We start from the raw sequence: 19,279 nt of genomic DNA on the forward strand, positions 1-19,279 counted from the left end.
GGCCGTTGATTCGAGCGATTAGATGAACGGCTCCGATGTGCCACGTGGCGTATCCCGACAGGGAGTTCCCGCCACCTGAAAAAGAGGTTCCGGAAATTCCCGCCCTCGGACTCGAACTCGAACTCAAGGGCTGGGTCGAGTTTGGCCCATGGGCCATTCTATAGGCTCGTTTATGTTAAAAAAGATATTATTAATTATTAGGGAAAATATATATGGTATTTTTCCTACCGGCTTATCCAATTCCGTACAGGACACTGCTATACTGGAGTGGACACCTCAGCGCTCCAAATTGAAATTCCAATACTACCCCTACCCACAGCCACACGCATCTATTGCGTGTCAAAGGGCAATAAATAGAATGTTCGTGTCTCTCCGTTTTCTGCTATTACCGTTTTTCTTCTCTTACCAATTTGGAAGTATACGCCGCCGTTTTCCTTGAATTCGATCGCCTGTCACCGGAATTTATCGCCGATTTTCCGACCGGAATCCTGAATTTCCGCGGGAAGCAGTTCGACCGACGCTTTATTAGCCTTGCTTGTCGTCGGATTTTTTGGCGCCAGAATTTCACAGTAGTCTTGCCCTAATTCTGGTGGAATTCGGAAAAGCTCTTGCGGGTTTCGCTTCGCAAGCTAAGGTTTGGATTGATTTTGGTGTAAATTTCGTTAATTGCGCCAATCTATGCTCGTTTTCTTCCTTATCTGTAACTGAAACTTTCTGTTAATTTGACGTTATTTTGGTTGAAAAGACAAGACAGTGAAACGGTTTATTATCTTGATGCAGAACATGGGACAAAGAAGATGGTTGCTGTTATTGGCAGTTTTTGCTTGTCTGCTTTCAGTCTCTAGTGGTAGAGGTAATGATAGAACTTCGAACTCTGAATAAGCTTAGAAACTGCGATGTGATGAAAGGATTGGTAATTTAATCGGATTTTTTTTTTTTGCAAAGGAAAGAAGAAGATGATCTAAATATGTTGCAGGATTTTTGCTAAATTTGAACTCATTTTATCAGTGATGGATGGTGCATTAAGGCTAATCAATCTTTCATTGCAGTTCTCAAGATAAAGACAGAAGATGATCGCCCTCTTTACAACCATAGCCTTGCCAGAATACTTGTGGAGTATGCTTCTGCAGTAAGTTCGTGGGAGAAAAAAAAATTATCGTACTTGAAAAAGAAAGTAGCTTTAATGTTTTTGTTCTGTAAGGATTGTGGTTCCCTATGACATCTATGCTATTTGTCTCATGTTTTGCCCATGTCTTAGTTCGCGTGTGTTAGAACTCAGTCGGGTGCTTGTCTGGTCTGGTTCAGATACTTATATATCGTGGAAGGAATAATGAGAAACTATGATATGGTGTAAGACTGCTGAATGGAGTTTCTATATGCAGGTGTATATGTCTGATTTGACAGAACTCTTCACTTGGACATGTGATAGATGCGACGGTTTGACGAAGGTATTATATCTGATGAGGCGGCCCATGATAACAATGTATAACATTTTTTTTTTTGCGGATGGTTATTCTAATGCACTTCCGGTTTATACAGGGTTTTGAAGTAATAGAGCTAATAGTTGATGTCGAGCACTGCTTACAGGTGTGTCCCTGTATCAATTCACATACTGATCATAGGCTACATCAAGACATGATTTCTTCATTGAGCTTTACTTTATGTTGATACATCTGTCCGACTTGTGATGATAGGCATATGTTGGGGTGGCAAAGAATTTGAAGGCTGTTGTTATTGCCTTTAGGGGCACTCAAGAACACAGGTGCAATTTTCGTTACAAATAGAGTGAACTTCACTAATCATGTGCCTAAACTGGTTCGATGTTTAATCAAAACCCTATACATGTGCAGCATGCAGAATTGGGTCTCGGACTTGTTCTGGAAACAGCTCGATTTAAACTACCCTGACATGCCGGATGCAATGGTAGGTATATCTCCAAGTTTTTTTCTCATCAATTTAAATACATTATGTGATGGCATTTGTAAATAATCATCCACTCTGTTGCAGGTGCACCATGGCTTCTATAGTGCTTATCACAATACGACAGTGCGTCCTGCGGTTTTGAATGCAGTGAAAGAAGCGAAGAAATATTATGGAGACCTCAATATTATCGTGACCGGTCACTCGATGGGAGGAGCCATGGCTGCATTTTGTGGACTAGACCTCGTTGTAATATTCCTAGACTCGCTCTAGTTTTTTCGATATGTTATGTCCCTTGGAATTTGTAATCACGTTTTAACATTTCTATGTGAATTGCAGGTGAATGGAGGAGAAGAAAAAGTGCAGGTTATGACATTTGGACAACCTCGTGTCGGGAATGCCGCCTTTGCGTCTTACTACAGCCTGCTTGTACCTAATACCTTCCGGATCACACATGACCGCGATATTGTGCCTCATCTGCCTCCATACTATTATTATTTTCCTCAGAAAACGTACCACCACTTCCCGAGAGAGGTAACACCTGGGTTTGTTAAAATCATTCATGCATGAACCGACTTTTGCTTATGAACAGAACTCTTCCCTTGTGCCTTGTGGAGCTGTCACATAGAATTCGGACTCTGGTGGCTTGAGTTTGCATAGAGTTTTCTGAAATGGGTCTTAGCCGACATGCTAAACATGGCATTTATTTGTAAAAAGAAAATGAACTTCCTGTAGTTAATAGGATTTGAACTTTTGTATTTTTGGCATTCCTCAAGGGCTTATGGTTTTTGTGACATCTTTTGGTGCTCATCCAGTAAAATGTATAAGATTTTTATACAAGTTTTAGATAATCACTTAGACTTGTTCCTTAGATTTTCTCCGGTTCATCCAGAAACTGTATGTAAAGACTAAAAACGATGAAAACCTCCCTCGATCTTACAGGTATGGCTAACAGAGGCCGGATTCGGGAATCTGGTTTTTTACGGGGTGGAAAAAATTTGTGACAACACGGGCGAAGATCCCACGTGCAGCAGGTATAACCCATTCAATCCCTACGATGAAACACAGAAGTCGTGTAATTAGGGCGTGAACCGATACGTAATTCTTCGTTTCAGATCGGTCAGGGGCACTAGCATTTCCGACCACTTGACGTATTTCGGAATCAAGATGGGCTGTGAGAAGTGGAGATCATGTAACATAGTGATGAACCCTCCTCCGGCCGAGAGTTACAGCACAGTGGACGTAAAGGGGAACATAGTTTTGTCGAGGACACTTGCTTCTCCGCAGGTACTGGAACTGAAAACTCTGTCCGAAACTTAGAAAGTGGAAAGTGTCTTAAAGGAGTTATGTTCGTTAGGTTATAATTAAAGTACACGCACGAGATGTTTGCCAATAAACAAACAAACAAACAAAAAAACACATGGAAATTGAGATGTGGATGGGGGGGAAAAGGGTTCTTTGATTCATTGTTGTGGGGAAGAATGTGTGTATAATGAGACTTGGATTATATAGACTCTGTAAATATTGTCACCGTGTAAGTAAATAACATCACGTCTTCAAGTAGGTCTTTTCTTTCTTGTGAATATATATGTATGTATGTTTATGGATCAATAAGAATGAATGATTTTTTTTTTTTGTTCTAATAAACTTTGTGGATTAGTCTGACTATAAGTTTTGGATGTCACATATGTTATATGGATATTAAATTATTTTTTTATATGGTTATATAGATGCATGTGCTTAGATTTTGTGATCAATTAATGTTATGTAATCCGTCCACCTTTTCTAAATTTGCAGTATCAATTTCATAGTGTAATTTTAAATTTAACCATTTCCTATAGAATACTATCTATTCCGTCTTACTTAATAAATACAGTAATTTCGGTGAAAAATAATTTTTTTAAAAATAATAATTAAATTTGAAAGGGATTTGAGTCGAATGAATTTTAAAATAATAATTGAGTGTATATATTTTTGTAACACTATCCATACTCTTCTTTTATTTTCGCTGTGTTTTCTAAACGTCAATTCAGCTTTGAAGACTTGAAGTATGTTATTATTGGTAATATATAAATTTATAAATATTTAATATACTTATGTTATTATTGATCATATATAAATTTATAAATATCTTATACTAAATGCAATCATTGACGTGGCGTGTCCCGTAAGTAAGATATGGGACTTCTTTAGCCCCATATGTCAAGTGGACCGATCTTTCCCACTTATTGTACAATTTTTTTTTTACTGCAAGGCATAAAGCAAAGAAGTTAGTGATTAAATAGATTACAAATTTATATTTCAAATTATCTTTTTAGTATGATCGGTTTCATATTCGTTATAGAATATTTTTTTAAAATTATTTTATGAGTTCTAATGTAATTAATTTGATTTTAAAAATAATATCAATTCATTTTAGGATCAGATATAATTATATATTATTTAATTCCATTTTTCCGTTGAACTCAACAGTTTTGTAATAGCATTAATGCTATTGATATATCTAATTATTCTATAAAACAAGTTGAAAATTTTTAAAGTTGGAATTTATTGCATTTCATTTGCGCAAGTATATATCATATTTTATTATATAGTTTACTTGTATGAGTATATCCACAACCTTATCCCATTGAAATTTGGTTTTTTACAGCGTACAGTTTGCAAACTGTTTTAATGGCATTATTATTTTTTTATTTTATATTAATGTTTATAAATATTCTGGAAAAGAATATTAAAAGGGTAGACATGTCAAATGGCCATGTTGGCTCCTCGTGGGTCTAATATTAGGTGTGCACGAAAAGAATATTACTGACTTTCTTGGATATACCTTTTCCTTCTAACATATATCTATTTTATTTTTATTTTAATTTGCTGAAATATATAAAATATTTTATATAATCCAATATTTTTCATCGTAAATGATGAGGGTTGAGAATTTTGGTTTTAATAGTATCATTTTCTTAATAAATATAGTTAATTTTTTTTTTGTTAAAACCATAATTTTCTTGAGGAAAAATTATAAAATAAAAAAATACGATTCATCATTTCATTGTATATTTGATTATGCAAAAACAATAACGGAATAGTATATAAACATATTCCAACTAAATACGAGTAGATTTTTTATATTAGAAAATTTGAATCTAACGGAAATATAAGCTAACCAAAATACAATATTTACAATATTTTATAAATATTTATTTTTATCACTGAATAATCTAATCCAAAATATTCATGTCTCTAGCTAGTGTCTCAAATTAAATTCGATTTCTGATTGGCCAAAAATTCGGCGCAGTTATGTCCACGTCATCCATCTCCATCCCCCATTATCGGATATCCTCTCTCTCTCTCTCTCTCTCTCTCTCGCTCTCCGTTTTATCAAGGACAATCTGACGTTCTTCGACCCCAAAAAAAAAGGTCGAAGATTTAACCGCTTTGACGTCCAAAGATCGAATTTTTTTGTTGTTCTTAACTTCTTCTTGCGATAAACTGTTTCAGTCAAAGCACATTTTGTCCCAAAATCCATCTTTACAAAACAGTCAAAAAGAGGATAACTATCGGGGTTTCTGCCATTCCGACAATCCTTCACCTCTCTCTCTCTCTCTCTCTCTCTCTCTCTCTGTGTGTCTTTCTCCTCCTGCTCTCATGGAAGCTGCAGCCAACGAACGCCTCCATTTTGGCAAGATGGGTTTCGGGTATTCACTTTTTCTGTTTGATTTTGGTCGAATTCAATCTAATGTTCTGAGTTTTGACTCCACGATCATTGCGGATTCACGAGTTGTGTCCCGTTTTCATGTTCGGTCGATGAGCTTCGTCTGTGTTTCCATCTCTGATTCACATATCTTGCGCGTCTTTTGCATCTTCGATTCCTGAAATTCATATGTTTGTTCAGTTTATTCTTCTCGATCTATAGGTTCGATCGATTTCACGTTTTGATCCTCAAAGTTCGTTCCTTTTCCATATCCGATTCATGGGCTTTTTCTGTTTCCCGTCTCTGGAATTCAATCAGTTCTTCATTTTGTGATCCTAGATCCCATTCCATCGATTTTCACGTTCAGATCCACAGATTAAGCTGCAATTTCACTTTTTGATTCAAGGGCTGTATCCACTTCCCATCATTGATTGACATAAATCATCAAATTCTCGTTTTTTTATCGATCGATTCTTGTATTTCCTTGATGGGTATTCTCAATCTTTCTCTCTTTTGAATTCAAGGTGTAAGCATTACAGGAGGAGATGCAAAATCAGAGCCCCCTGTTGCAACGAAGTCTACTCTTGCCGCCATTGTCACAACGAAGCTACGGTAATTTCAATCAGTTTAACGATCAACCCTTATGTTTTTTAGTTATGTCTGATTTCTGTTCTCTTTTGAATTTGTAGAGCACATTGAGCAATATCTATGACCGCCATGAGATTGTTCGTCAAGACGTTAAACAAGTACAGAAAACCAGATCATCTCTCTGTGTTTCTCTTCAGTTTCCTCTTCAAGAATCATACGTTTTTAGCATTGCTTATTGTAACATTTTGTTGCTGTAATGGTGTTTCAGGTCATTTGTTCTGTTTGTGATACAGAACAGCCGGTAATTCTCTATCTATTCATCTATCTATACATACAACTCCTGTCTCGGTTCGACTTGTTATCTTCTGGTTTCTTGTCTGATTTGGAACACATTCTGTAAATCTCTTTTCTTGGTAAACTTTGGATCCTGGGATTATGGTGATTCTTTTAGTGGACTTTGTGTAGAGATGGCTTAGCTTTCATATATGCATTAGCCTCGCTATTGACGTGCAGTTCAGGCAAAAAACACGAAGATTAGTATTTAGAAGATGTATGATCAAATCTCATTGAGAGAATGGAGTAGATTTATGATATGATAATGCTCTCTTGATATTGGTATTGGTACTTCTTCAACGTCTAATATTTTTTGCGGATTTCTGTAGAGGTAAGCTGAAAAACATCTTATATTGGTTTCTTGATGCATACCAACCAGGTTGCCCAAGTTTGCTCGAACTGCGGTGTAAGCATGGGAGAATATTTCTGCAAAATCTGCAAATTCTACGATGATGACGTAACTATTCTCTCTATCAAATTCATCCATTGATCACCGAGAATATGAGATTGTTTCATTCGCATCTTGTTCTAGCATCTGAAATTCTGATTCTTTTCCTTCTCTATTTGCCATCTGAGTTTTCGCTCGTGTTTGTAAATTCAGACGGAAAAAGGACAGTTCCATTGTGATGACTGTGGAATTTGCAGGTGGGTTTTCTTCTTTTTGCTTCTTCAGTTTCTTCTTGCTGCTTGCTTCTTCCTCATCTCCTTCTTGCTTCTTTCTTCTTCTGCATCTTGCTTCTTTCTTCTTCTGCTTCTTTCTTCTTCTTCTTGCTTCTTTCTTCTTCTGCATCCTGCCTCTTCCTCTTCTTCTTGCTTCTTCACTTTCTTCTTGCTGATTGCTTCTTCTTCTTCATCTTCTTCTTCTTGCTTCTTCCTTCTTTCTTCTGCTTCTTCCTCTTCTTGCTTCTTCTTTCTTCTCCTGCATCTTGCTTCTTCATCTTCTTCTTGCTTCTTTGCTTCTTCTTCTTCTTTATTCTTGTTGCTTCTTCATCTTCTTCTTTCTTCTTTTTCTTTCTTCTTCTGCTTCTTGTTTCTTCTTTCTTCTTTTTTCCTCTTGTTTCTGCTTCTAGTTCTTGCTTCTTCATCTTCGGCTTTTTTTCTTGCTTCTTGCTTCCTGTTCTTTTTTTTTTTTGGTATTGGTGATTACCCAGTGCGGGGTTCGAACGGTGGTTGTGGAGCACTTTTGCTTCTTGTTCTTGCTTCTTCATCTTGCTTCTTGATTCTTCATCGTCTTCTTGTTTCTTGTTCTTGCTTCATCTTTTTCTTGAATCTTGCTTCTTGCTTCTTCTTCATCTTGCTTCGTCTTGTTGTTCTTGCTTCTTGCTTCTTCATCGTCTTCTTGCTTCTTGTTTCTTGTTCTTGCCTCTTCATATTGCTTCTTGCTTCTCACTGTATAATTCCTCGACATGATTATGCATCTGAAAAGGTTTCTTTGACATTTCGTGTTCAGAGTTGGTGGACGTGAGAACTTCTTCCATTGCAAGAAGTGTGGTAAGTGCCTACAGCCCCTATTATTCTTCTCTTTTCTGGGTTTGAGCATCTTCACGAGAGGAACGAAACCCTAATTTGAAACCATGCAATTCCATCCGTCAGAATCATTTGGTTATTTCGGTATACTTGAGACTGGATAAACTTACATGCATACAAATGTATTGCTCTCCGGCTTTAGGATCTTGCTACTCCATCAGTCTCCGCAACAACCATCAATGTGTGGAGAACTCCATGAGGCATCACTGCCCGATCTGTTACGAGGTATGTCTGAGAGGACATTTCGCCCGCAAATCTCTGTCGGGATTCAGAGTAAAGTCGGCGTAAAAAGCTCACAGTTCCGCGTTTTGTGGATGCAGTACCTATTTGATTCGCTGAAAGACACAACGGTTATGAAATGCGGACACACGATGCACTGTGAATGCTACCAAGAGATGATCAAGCGTGACAAGTACTGTCGTTAACTTCTCTGTTCTTTCTGTTAATGTTAAAACTGTGGTGTCTAGTTCTTACAAGTCGGATTTGACACAGGTTCTGTTGTCCCATTTGCTCAAAGTCGATGATTGATATGTCAAAAACGTGGCAGAGGATGGACGAAGAGGTTAGAATATAACCACCCGGTTTTCGGGTGAATCTGCTTTGATCTTCTTCTTTTTTTCGTCATCTGCAAATACATATTTCCCGTAGTCAATCATTGCCTGTGTCGATATTTCAGATCGAAGCAACTGCTATGCCTCCGGATTACCGTGATAAGAAGGTACCTTTTGTTTAGTTCTCTTCTCTTTACATAACCACGAGCTTGAAGCGATTTCATGATAAGTATATCATCATGAACTATATCATCAGTTTTGAATGTAACAGCTCCTCCTCATATATTGGCCCCAAATTCCTCTTTTTTTCCGATGTGGGACACTTATCATTTCATCCCGGAGAAACGGTTATCAGACGGAGTTATACAAACCCATCTGAGAATGTGAATCGAAGATGAACCCTTTCGAGGAAATCATACTCAAACTCATCAAAAAAAAGACCGATGTAAGATGAAAAAAACACAAGGAAAGTTTATCACAATGCTGCAAATTGCATTTGCAGAATGATATATATCTCAAACCCTTGAGGCATTTGTAATCAAAAGGCTGAAGGGACAACAGAGAAAACCCGAACCCGTCTTCTCTTTTTCTCTATAGCCCGGCCTTTCGGGTGATATGCATCCGACGACGAAGTGAATTCTCGGGGAATTTTGCAGGTTTGGATACTATGCAACGACTGCAACGACACGACAGAAGTATACTTCCACATAATCGGGCAGAGATGTGGGCACTGCAGATCATACAACACTCGGGCCATTGCTCCTCCTGTTCTTCCTCAATGACACACTATACATAACATCGTTCCATTCCATTCCTCGTATAGTTACCGAGCCTCAGTTCCATTAACAATCCCAAAAGGAACAGAGGAGGAAGAACACTTCCAGATTTGAGCAGGCTACCCACAAGAAAAAAAAGACAATCATAATCTTTGTCCCCGATCTCCATCTGTTGACGTTGTCATTTATCATTGTATCCTTCTTTTGTGATTCATGTTCGAAAACAGGGCATAATGAACAGTTTGTATTCTTGATCCAGGAAGATTTCATGGAGATTTGATCATTTGCTACAAGAGTTTGAGGGGTATTTTTGTCTTTTAATAACGTTGATTTTATCATATCATGTAATGTGCTGTCATAAGCAAACGCAAACGCAATTCAAACCTCTAAGAAATCCCTCAAGAATCCATTAAGAAGAAGAAAAAAGGGTAAAATACTAAAATGTACAAGCGTATATCAAGTGCTCTAAAAGATTGTCTGTTCGCCGAGTTCTTGACCAGCCATCCCTTCCCTTATCACTCTCTCGAAGAACTCCTCGAGCGTATCTTTCCCGTAACTCGGCGTTTTCTCGTCGCTGTACTCTCCCGTCTCCGAGTCCAGAATCAGCATACTCTCCGCCGCGTAATACCTCCCGATCTTCCCGAACTCGGCTGCGTCTTCCATGGCCGGAAAGATCTTGGCCATGAAATCAAGAACCCCTATCGCAAAATCCATGATCTGGATAGGAACTCTCAAGAACTTAGGCTCCTTCCCGAGCAGCCTGAACAGGATCTCGCCTTGCTCCAATGGCGTCAATGCCTTCCCGGGTCCTCCAATGGGCAAAACCCGATTCATTTTGTCTTCTTCCAAGACGCAATCCGCGATGAACGAGGCCAGATCTTGCTCGCTTATCGGCTTGCAAGCGCATAGCTTCCCGTCTCCGAACATCACATAGGGTTTCCCGTCTTTGACCAGATCGACCTGACCTCCTAGGCTCTTGAAAAACGCCGTCGGCCTCACAATGCTGTACGTAAAGCTCGAGTCTTTCTCCGCTAAATCCGTTAACTCGGATTCGAACTTCAGTTTTGCACGCTGAAACTCCAAGAGAGGCTTCTGCACACAGATTGCAGAGAGCAGAACGAAATGTCTCGCCCCGAACTTCATTCCACCGACAAGACTGTTCTTTGTGGCTTCGTAATCGATCTTCCATGAATCTTTAACGCCTCCGCTTCGACTGGCGAGGCAAGAAACAACGACATCGATCGGAAACCCTAGATTCTCTACAGATTTCTCAAGAACATCCAACTGGGTAACGTCAGAGAAACACACATTGGCACCTTGCAACTGATTCAGAGTCTCTTGCTTGTCGCTTCGACCCCTAATTCCGCTTCTCTCTCTCGCAACAGCAATCACATTGAACCCTCTCTTAATCAACTCATTCACTACGAATCTGCCTATGTATCCGGTAGAACCAACAACTAGAACGTTGATGTCGTTAGGGTTTTTGTTCCTGAAGGAAGCTGACGAAGCAGCTTCTGAAATTGCCGCGTCTAAGGCCGAAATCGGTTCGAACCTCTCCCTTCTGAAACTGAAATTCCCAGAGAAATCATGGGTTGGGGATGTAAGAGTGAAAGGAAACGAATTTACCCGAAAGTGTTTGATGAATTTGGAGCCTCTGAAGCTTTGGGGTTTGGGCGCGTGGGAAGGGAATACGTTGAAGGGGGAGCAAAGGGACATTCTTTATGGGTCTGGAGAGATGAAAGCGCGAATCTTGTTCGTGTCGAAGGAAAGTGAAAGAAAATGAGTGGGAAAATGCGAGAAAGTGAAGGAAAATCGCTCCGAGGAGAGGGATCCGTGAGGCAGTGGCGAGAGTGGGTCATTGAAGATTCGAAACTGATATGTCTGGTGGATAATTACTTCACTGGTCACAAAATCATACAGAGATCGGTTATGTCGTAAGAGCCGCGCATATTTCTGATATTTCGAATTTGCCCCACATGTTTCTTAGAATTTGTAATCTAGGACGCAATTATGGGAAACGATACGATCCGCATCTCGATGAACAGAACGTATATCGGAGAAATATATCGGGAAAAGACCAATGGGCTGATGGATGGGCCCTAACTGGACCGATTGAGTCCAAAGTCTCTGATACTTGCCACGTGTTATTTGGTGATTAATATACTCCAAAGCTAAATTATATAATTTATTATATACTTATGTGGACCCCGAACCTCGTAGTATATAAATTATGGGTGAATGTAGGGATGTCAAACGAGGCGGTTCGGACCACCTCGTTTCGAGCCAGCTCATTTTCAGCCCAGTTCGTTAAATCTATTTTTATTTGGGTCAGAAAATTTCTGACTCATCCCAAGTCGCTTAGCTCGCGAACCGGCTACCGAACCGGTTCATATTTTTCTAAATACCTAAAAAAAATCATATCAAATTATATAAAATCATATCTAAATGATATATCAACATAAAAAGAACATACGAATATATCCATATCATACTTATATTCATAATCACAATTCATATACAAAAAATCATTTTCAAATAGATAAAATCATAATTCATCCATATACAAAAAACCATTTTCAAATCATAATCTATCCATATACAATTAGATCTTAATCCATGTACAAAAAACCATCTTCAGATTCGAATCTATACATAAAAAATTAGCTTCAAATCAAAATATCATACCAACAATATCAACACTTTCAAGTTTCAACGTAAAATTTTTTTTTACTCCAACTCCCGAGCTAGCTCGTTTGGGCCCGGCTCGTGGCGAGCTGGCTCACTCAGCCCATTTTTATTTGGGTTCATATATTCTTGGCTCGCCTCGGTAAAAAAGGAGTCAATCTCGAGCCGGCTCGCGAGCTCGGCTCGTTTTGACAACCCTAGGTGAATGGATATGTGAAATATTAATTTTTAAAGTTATCTTAACTAATATAACATACAAATCCATTGGAGATAAATATTTAAAAATTAAATTAAGCAAATTAAATACAACACAATATTGCATATATTTTGTTGTGAAAATTGAACATTTTTTTATAAAATATATATCTCCATGATTTTTAGATTTTATTCGGATGGATTTAGTTTTATGATTAATTAACTTTAATTTAGCGTGAAATACGGAGAAAACATCTGGCCAAAGTATGCCGCTTTCGTCATCAGAGACAAAAAGGATCTAAACAATGAAAAGTGGAATCTACGTATATTCTTCTGACTCGAGACATTAAAGTCAAAAATATTCTTTGCCCTTTATTAATCATATGATAAAATATATGTTTATACTTTACCATATATATATATATGTATATAGATGTTTTTATATTTTTTTGGTATTTTGAATATAGATGTTTTTATATTTTTTTGGTATTTTGAATCAAAGTTTAGATTAATCTCGAAATCGGAGAAAAATTATGTAAAAAAATCATCTCCAACTTGAGATTCGAATTTAGAGCGGATAGACACTTTACACTTATATTTTAGCGGTTGAACTATCTAAATTGAGTAGACAGTGTGGTAGATAATTTGCATTTTTATTTAATCGGTTGAACTATCTAACTTGGATAACTGTTTTTATAATTTTTAAGTTTAAAATGAAAATATTTATTATGATTTTTATATATGGAACATCCGAATAAAATATTCTACGTCGAACCACGGTCATTGAACACGTATTCAATGAATCTGACTCGTTTTTTAATGAAGTGAAAAAATCACAGTTCAAATCATTCATTTTCTTGCGAACCACGAGCCGGACTCGTTTTGACATACCTAAGTATAAATAGATATGTATATATATATGTATATATATATATATTTATGTATATGTATAGGTTCAGACACGTGTGGGGGAACAGAATGAGGAGAAGTCCACCGAGGAACACAAGCACCCCAGTGGTTGGGTGTAATCATAATTAACCTTCCAAACGTGTCTTTATTTTTTTCATTTCAGATATTCTTTTTGCTCCCCATTTCCCTAACATTCCATTCTTTACTCTCTCTTTTTTTTTTTCATTTCAATTTTACTTTTATTTAATCCGACACCATACCATAACCGACAAGCAATTAACGATAATTTGATTCGAAATGAGTAAGTATAATACGATCAAAATTAAAAAAAGTTAGAATATCGATAATCAAAACTATAATATATCTTTACATTGAACATGTTTATTAGACAAGTTAATTATTAGTGTTATGTTATAGAATGATTTTAAATGTGACGTTTTTTTAACCGAAATGTAATTTCTTTTTTGAAAAAAATAAATAAAATCCGAACGTTAAGAATTCTGCTCAAAAGTCCTTTTTTCACCACTAATAAAGTTATTTTATCGAAGTACAAAAAATATCTTCTTATTAACGAGAAAAGAAAAAAATTAATTTAATATGTGGGATCCCACGTCCCATTGGAATAAAAGTTATTTTTACTACTCGCAAAAATTAAAGTTATTACTGCCACAAAACATAAAAATTGTAAACAATGCGTTGTTATTTGACAAGCCTATTTTAATTTATTAATTTAATGACATTTACCAGGAAGAGTGAAACAGATTATAGCATCACATTATAATTTGTTAAATACGAAATTCCATAATATTAATCAATGGAGATTATAATTACTATTTTAAATCCGATCTCAATTTTTTTTTGGATGGATTAAAAAAATAAAACGATAGATAATACGGATAATATCTACATTGGATAAATACGGGGAGATATTAGGATATCTACGTACCATAATAGAATCCGTTGGCAGTTAAAATACGATAATTTCGTTAGTTTATTATTGAGTTAATTTTTAATATATTTCTCGGATTTTGTCGGTAAATAAATAGAGTTAGATTTGGTAAGAGGATATATAAAATATGAAATTTTCATTTTTCGCTTTTTTTGCTATAAAAGGAACAGTCAGGAGATTATTTGATTTTAGATTCCTAAGTAAATAATAAAAGCATGTTCCCTCCTTTGTGCTATTTCTTTTCCAGACATGATCATACTACTAGCAACGAGTTATTCCCCTGCGGGTGAGAGCAGCGTAAGGACAACCCACAGCCGTTCAGATGTTGCTATTTATGATAACGAATAAACGGACGGTGGATATTGAGTCAATAGAATTTGAAAGAGTTGACTTCTTTCAGCTCCCCGAGCTCTATAAATTAACCTTTTTCGCGGTCTCTCTTTTCCGTCTTCACTCCCTCCCTCTCTCTCTCTCTCTCTCTCTCTCTCTCTCTCTCTCTCTCTCTCTGACTACAACGAGAACCCGTCCCCCCCCCCCTCTCTCTCTCTCTCTCTCTCTCTCTCTCTCTCTCTCTCTCTCTCTCTCTCTGACTACAACGAGAACCCGAGGGAGTCAAATTGAAATTGACTCGGTCACTCGGTATAACTCGTTAGGTGAGTTAGCTACTGAATCATGCGCTTAAGTTCTGTATAGATCTTTTTTTTGTTTAAATACCTGTTGTTGTTGGGCAAATCCTTGTAACGTGTATGGATTATTGAGATCGGAGCTTCGTGCGAGGAAGAGAGGAAGGTAAGAGTAGAAGTTTCGTGTTGTTTCAAGCGCGATGGTGAGATCGCCTCGTTTCTTATAGAAAATCGCTGACCCGAGATTTTGATTTCGTTTCTGTGTTCTTCAGCTGTGGAAGTTGTTAGGTTTGAATATTTTGTGAATGTATCAGAGATATATACGAATCTCTGGATATATATAGATACTTTTGTTTTAGATAGATTTTCTATTTCGGGTTTCCAATGTGATTAGATTTGCTTTATATTTATATTTTATTTCTATATATGTTATTCGGAGAATTATTCTGATTCTGATTGAAAAAGCATTGGCACAAGATTCTTCGAATTTCTTTTCGGATTTTGAATTCTGCGTGGCTCTGAGATTTTTCAGAGTCGTAGAAATTTGAAAACGATTCAGTTTTCCCGCACTTCGTGAACTTTCTCGGCTGCCAAACAGGAAACCGAAGCCAGTTATGCAAAGGCTTCAACACTTGGATCAGGATTTGAATTCCATTGCCGCTTCTTTTTGCAGGATTTTGCTAGGTACAGAATTTGCTGAAATCCGAAAGCTAAGGATCCAGAAGCGGAAAATTATCGGATTATCTCATTGAGTTTCTCGGTTGCTAGTTCAATGGCGTTGGGGTGGAATCCTCTACTGACAAACATGTTTGGATCCGACCACTCTTCGGTCGTGTCCATGAACCTGTTCGTGGCTCTGCTTTGCGGCTGTATCGTGCTTGGCCACTTGCTAGAGAAGAGCCGGTGGATGAATGAATCCATCACCGCCCTTATCATCGTACGTTCAATATCTCCACGCACATTGCATGTACACATATATATAACTGGATTGCACAAGAAACGGCTACCGATCGGTTTTAAGAGTATGTGTCTTAGAGGTGGAAATTGCCGATGAATTGCAGGGCTTGTGCACTGGTGTCGTGATCTTGCTTATTAGCGGAGGGAAGAGCTCGCGGATTCTGGTGTTCAGTGAGGATCTGTTCTTCATTTATCTCCTGCCCCCGATTATATTCAATGCAGGGTAAGTTTATAATGGTTCAGGGCATGGAAAACAACGTGTAAGGAATTGAATTCGGTTTCTGAGCAATTCCTTTTCCAGGTTTCAGGTGAAAAAGAAGCAATTTTTCCGCAACTTCATGACCATTATGCTCTTTGGTGCTGTTGGAACTCTGATCTCATTCGTCATCATATCACTAGGTATCGAAATCGCCACTCTTACATGGTTTTTCTTGCATCGATAGCTCGGTTAAGCGAATCAATGAATATGTTTTGACGGGATTCACTAATGTTTTCGGTTAGGTGCTATGCATTTTTTCAAGAAGATGAATATCGGGTATCTCAGCATGTCGGATTATCTAGGTAGCCGAAATATTTCTTTTCTTTCGTTCTTTCTTTCTTGTTCATAAAACTCCGTACCTTATTCAACGCCTTGCACCAATCTGATTGCAGCCATTGGAGCAATATTCTCTGCTACAGACTCTGTCTGCACCTTGCAGGTATGAAAATATTCAGACAAACAAGAAATCAAAATCTATAAAACAACTAATCTTGCGACTTGTAACGGAAGATGGTGAAACTTTTTCGGGGGTATAGTAGCTGTAGAACAAAAGGGGAGTTCATGAGCGTGATTCCGTTGTTTGTTCAGGTGTTGAATCAGGACGAGACGCCTCTGCTGTACAGTCTGGTTTTCGGGGAGGGAGTAGTAAACGACGCCACATCGGTCGTGCTCTTCAACGCGATACAGAGATTCGACCTCTCACACATCAACTCAACCTTCGCCCTGAAATTTGCGGGGAACTTCTTTAATCTCTTCTTCTTAAGCACCTTTCTTGGAGTTGTTGTAAGCTTCTTTGCCTATACACACATCCATGATACATACTCTGCTCCTGTCCTGATCCATTCAATTTCTCATCATCCCTTCAGGCTGGATTGCTCAGTGCTTATATTATCAAGAAGCTCTATTTGGGAAGGTATACATATATATACACACACACAAACATGCCTATATATATGTGTGTGTATAAAGTGGTAATGGCAGTTTCTTACAGTTTCCTGTGATTCTTGCAAATATCAGGCACTCTACGGATCGTGAAGTTGCTCTGATGATGCTAATGGCTTACCTTTCATACATTTTGGCTGAGGTAAGACAAAGAACATCCGCTACTTTTTCCGGCACAATCCTTAGGCAATGTACAGTTTCTAACGAGAACCTGACAGGAAAACGAACATGTTCTGTTTTTTTTTTTAGCTGTTCCAATTAAGCGCTATCTTGACCGTGTTCTTCTGCGGGATCGTTATGTCTCACTATACATGGCACAACGTGACTGAGAACTCAAGGGTCACTACTAAGTAAGGCTTTCTTTTATAAGTCTTATGATGTTTTTCCGGAAGAAACATGTGTTTTGTCCTGGAGGATATGAAAAGATTTCCCATAAACATGAAACATTTGGTTCCAAGATTCAGTTTCAAATCATCAAGAATGTTAACATAACAGATAAAATGTTCAATCTTTCTTTATTGCAAACGCTATATATAGATGCCGCTAATGTTTGTTTATCCCTCGTTTGATGCTTGCAGACATGCCTTTGCCACACTGTCGTTTGTAGCCGAGATTTTTATCTTTCTTTACGTTGGCATGGACGCTATGGACATCGAGAAGTGGAACGTTATACGCAACAGGTGAGGTGATCACGAAGATAGAACATATATATATATAACCTTAAAACTTAAGCTTTGATCAGAAAAATATTTCAGATTTCATGTTCATCCTTTTCTTTTTACAGTGCTCCCCAATCGGTTGGAGTGAGTTCGATTCTTCTGGGACTCATTCTTCTCGGACGAGCAGCCTTTGTTTTCCCGTTATCCTTCCTATCCAACTTGACTAAGGCCTCTCCGGAAGAAAGAATCGACTGGAAAAAGCAAGTACGGACTCGAGCAAATGATGGCTTTTACAGCATATATTGCTTCAATCCCATCGAAATTTGATACTGATGATCTTTTCAGGTTACGATTTGGTGGGCTGGTCTGATGCGAGGTGCTGTATCCATGGCTCTTGCTTACAATCAGGTATCAAACATGAACCACAGAATTCGATGGATGAACAATATCTCAGGACCAAAACCGGTTAAAAAATCCAACATTCTTCATCTATTTAACCGATATATCATCTCTATACGCAGTTCACAAACTCGGGCCACACCAAGTTACTAGGAAACGCCATCATGATCACCAGCACGATCACCGTCGTTCTTTTCAGCACAGTGGTACGTATGTTGCAAATTCTTGATCTTCCACTCTGATGCACACTTGACCATATATTGTATGATTTCGATTTGTATGAAAGACAGCGTTTTCGCAATACCCGCATCGAGTTTTCTAACACAGGATTCCAAAAGCTACAACCTTTTTTTTATGTCAATTCGTAAATACGTTTACTCTCTATGATTCTCAATTTTTTGTCCGAAACCAAATGCAGGTGTTTGGAATACTAACGAAACCGCTAGTGAAATACTTGCATCGTCCTCCTCAGCCGTCCATTCCTGTATCGTCTTTCCACGAGCCACTGCTCAACGGCTACGGCCACGACCACGACCACGACCACTACCAATCAGACTACAACATCTCTCGTCCGACCACTTTGCGTACCTTTTTCACCACTCCGTCTCGAACGGTCCACTATTACTGGAGACAGTTCGACAACGCGGTCATGCGTCCGTTGTTTGGCGGCCGTGGTGTGTCGCCTTTCGATCCCGGTTCGCCGATGGAGACCGGCGTTCGAGAGTGGCCGCAAGGAGGAGAAACCAAGCAACAGCAAGAAGGTGATCCATGAAAACTCCACGAGAAAAGACTAGGTCGTTTTGACTGGCTACTGCGTTTCTCGGCGTTTGAAACGCGGACGCGAAATGGACCGGCTTTTATTTAATCTTCTCCAGTTTTGGTATTGGTTTGTGGGGAGTTTCCCGGTTTGGGTTTGGGTTTGGGTTTGTGGTGTGATTACTGCTAGCCGGTCCATTTTTTTTTTGGGTTGGGTTTTGGGTTAGAATTTTTTTTTTTCTAATTCTTTATGAAATAGGTTTGTAGGTTAAAGGTATAGTAGTCTGGCTACTGCGTCCGACGGCAGACGTCAAAAACTGCGTCTGCGTTCGGAAAATACACGAGAGTGCGTTTGGGAACGCACCGCGTTTTTTTTGGGCGGGTTTGTGATGCACGGTTTGATACTTTGCTTATACGAATTTCTGAATGATATAATTTAATTGTCAAGAAAAAAAAACTAATCAAAGGGTTTTATTCTCTATCTTTTGCAATGTAATCCATAAGGAAAAAATTTATTAAGTTTTTCTTTAGATTGATTTTATAACTTAATACCTTGATTA

The 19,279-nt window shown here is 38.2% G+C and overlaps 4 protein-coding genes across 7 annotated transcripts; 3 read left to right on the forward strand and 1 right to left on the reverse strand.

Moving 5' to 3' along the window:
- The first annotated feature begins 374 nt into the window (after nucleotides 1–374).
- Nucleotides 375–3,552, forward strand: LOC104802724 (probable feruloyl esterase A). Its single transcript, XM_010526457.2, has 11 exons — nucleotides 375–634; nucleotides 781–853; nucleotides 1,050–1,129; nucleotides 1,383–1,448; nucleotides 1,540–1,587; nucleotides 1,695–1,762; nucleotides 1,851–1,923; nucleotides 2,008–2,169; nucleotides 2,260–2,454; nucleotides 2,863–2,954; nucleotides 3,036–3,552. The coding sequence occupies exons 2-11, from the start codon at nucleotides 784–786 to the stop codon at nucleotides 3,238–3,240; spliced, it is 1,059 nt and encodes a 352-aa protein (XP_010524759.1). The 5' UTR covers nucleotides 375–634; nucleotides 781–783; the 3' UTR covers nucleotides 3,241–3,552.
- Nucleotides 3,553–5,292: 1,740 nt separating this feature from the next.
- On the forward strand, nucleotides 5,293–9,669 carry LOC104802725 (E3 ubiquitin-protein ligase MIEL1). 3 transcript variants are annotated; one of them, XR_770085.1, is made up of 13 exons: nucleotides 5,293–5,615; nucleotides 6,136–6,223; nucleotides 6,301–6,357; nucleotides 6,468–6,500; nucleotides 6,912–6,989; nucleotides 7,134–7,177; nucleotides 7,983–8,023; nucleotides 8,202–8,284; nucleotides 8,380–8,471; nucleotides 8,552–8,621; nucleotides 8,736–8,777; nucleotides 8,882–9,055; nucleotides 9,267–9,358. XR_770085.1 is itself a non-coding variant. In XM_010526459.2 (12 exons), the coding sequence occupies exons 1-12, from the start codon at nucleotides 5,566–5,568 to the stop codon at nucleotides 8,870–8,872; spliced, it is 684 nt and encodes a 227-aa protein (XP_010524761.1). In that variant the 5' UTR covers nucleotides 5,295–5,565; the 3' UTR covers nucleotides 8,873–8,959. The 3 variants fall into 3 exon arrangements, 2 of the variants coding, with proteins under 2 accessions (XP_010524761.1, XP_010524760.1); XM_010526459.2 differs by lacking the exon at nucleotides 9,267–9,358 and having other exon boundaries at nucleotides 5,295–5,615; nucleotides 8,867–8,959; XM_010526458.2 differs by lacking the exon at nucleotides 8,882–9,055 and having other exon boundaries at nucleotides 5,300–5,615; nucleotides 9,267–9,669.
- Nucleotides 9,670–9,767: 98 nt separating this feature from the next.
- Nucleotides 9,768–11,267, reverse strand: LOC104802726 (divinyl chlorophyllide a 8-vinyl-reductase, chloroplastic). Its single transcript, XM_010526460.2, has one exon. It carries the CDS (start codon nucleotides 11,100–11,102, stop codon nucleotides 9,852–9,854), a length of 1,251 nt encoding a protein of 416 aa, XP_010524762.1. The 5' UTR covers nucleotides 11,103–11,267; the 3' UTR covers nucleotides 9,768–9,851.
- Nucleotides 11,268–14,673: 3,406 nt separating this feature from the next.
- Nucleotides 14,674–19,198, forward strand: LOC104802727 (sodium/hydrogen exchanger 3). 2 transcript variants are annotated; one of them, XM_010526461.2, is made up of 15 exons: nucleotides 14,674–14,777; nucleotides 15,421–15,684; nucleotides 15,809–15,927; nucleotides 16,006–16,103; nucleotides 16,206–16,265; nucleotides 16,356–16,402; nucleotides 16,552–16,746; nucleotides 16,830–16,876; nucleotides 16,981–17,047; nucleotides 17,155–17,255; nucleotides 17,484–17,585; nucleotides 17,690–17,828; nucleotides 17,910–17,972; nucleotides 18,086–18,169; nucleotides 18,382–19,198. In XM_010526461.2, the coding sequence occupies exons 2-15, from the start codon at nucleotides 15,520–15,522 to the stop codon at nucleotides 18,733–18,735; spliced, it is 1,641 nt and encodes a 546-aa protein (XP_010524763.1). In that variant the 5' UTR covers nucleotides 14,674–14,777; nucleotides 15,421–15,519; the 3' UTR covers nucleotides 18,736–19,198. The 2 variants fall into 2 exon arrangements, with proteins under 2 accessions (XP_010524763.1, XP_010524764.1); XM_010526462.1 differs by lacking the exons at nucleotides 14,674–14,777; nucleotides 15,421–15,684 and having other exon boundaries at nucleotides 15,848–15,927; nucleotides 16,013–16,103.
- The last annotated feature ends 81 nt before the right edge of the window (nucleotides 19,199–19,279 follow it).

This window comes from Tarenaya hassleriana, unplaced genomic scaffold, assembly GCF_000463585.1.
Source record: "Tarenaya hassleriana unplaced genomic scaffold, ASM46358v1 Cleome8, whole genome shotgun sequence".
Lineage (NCBI taxonomy): Eukaryota > Viridiplantae > Streptophyta > Magnoliopsida > Brassicales > Cleomaceae > Tarenaya > Tarenaya hassleriana.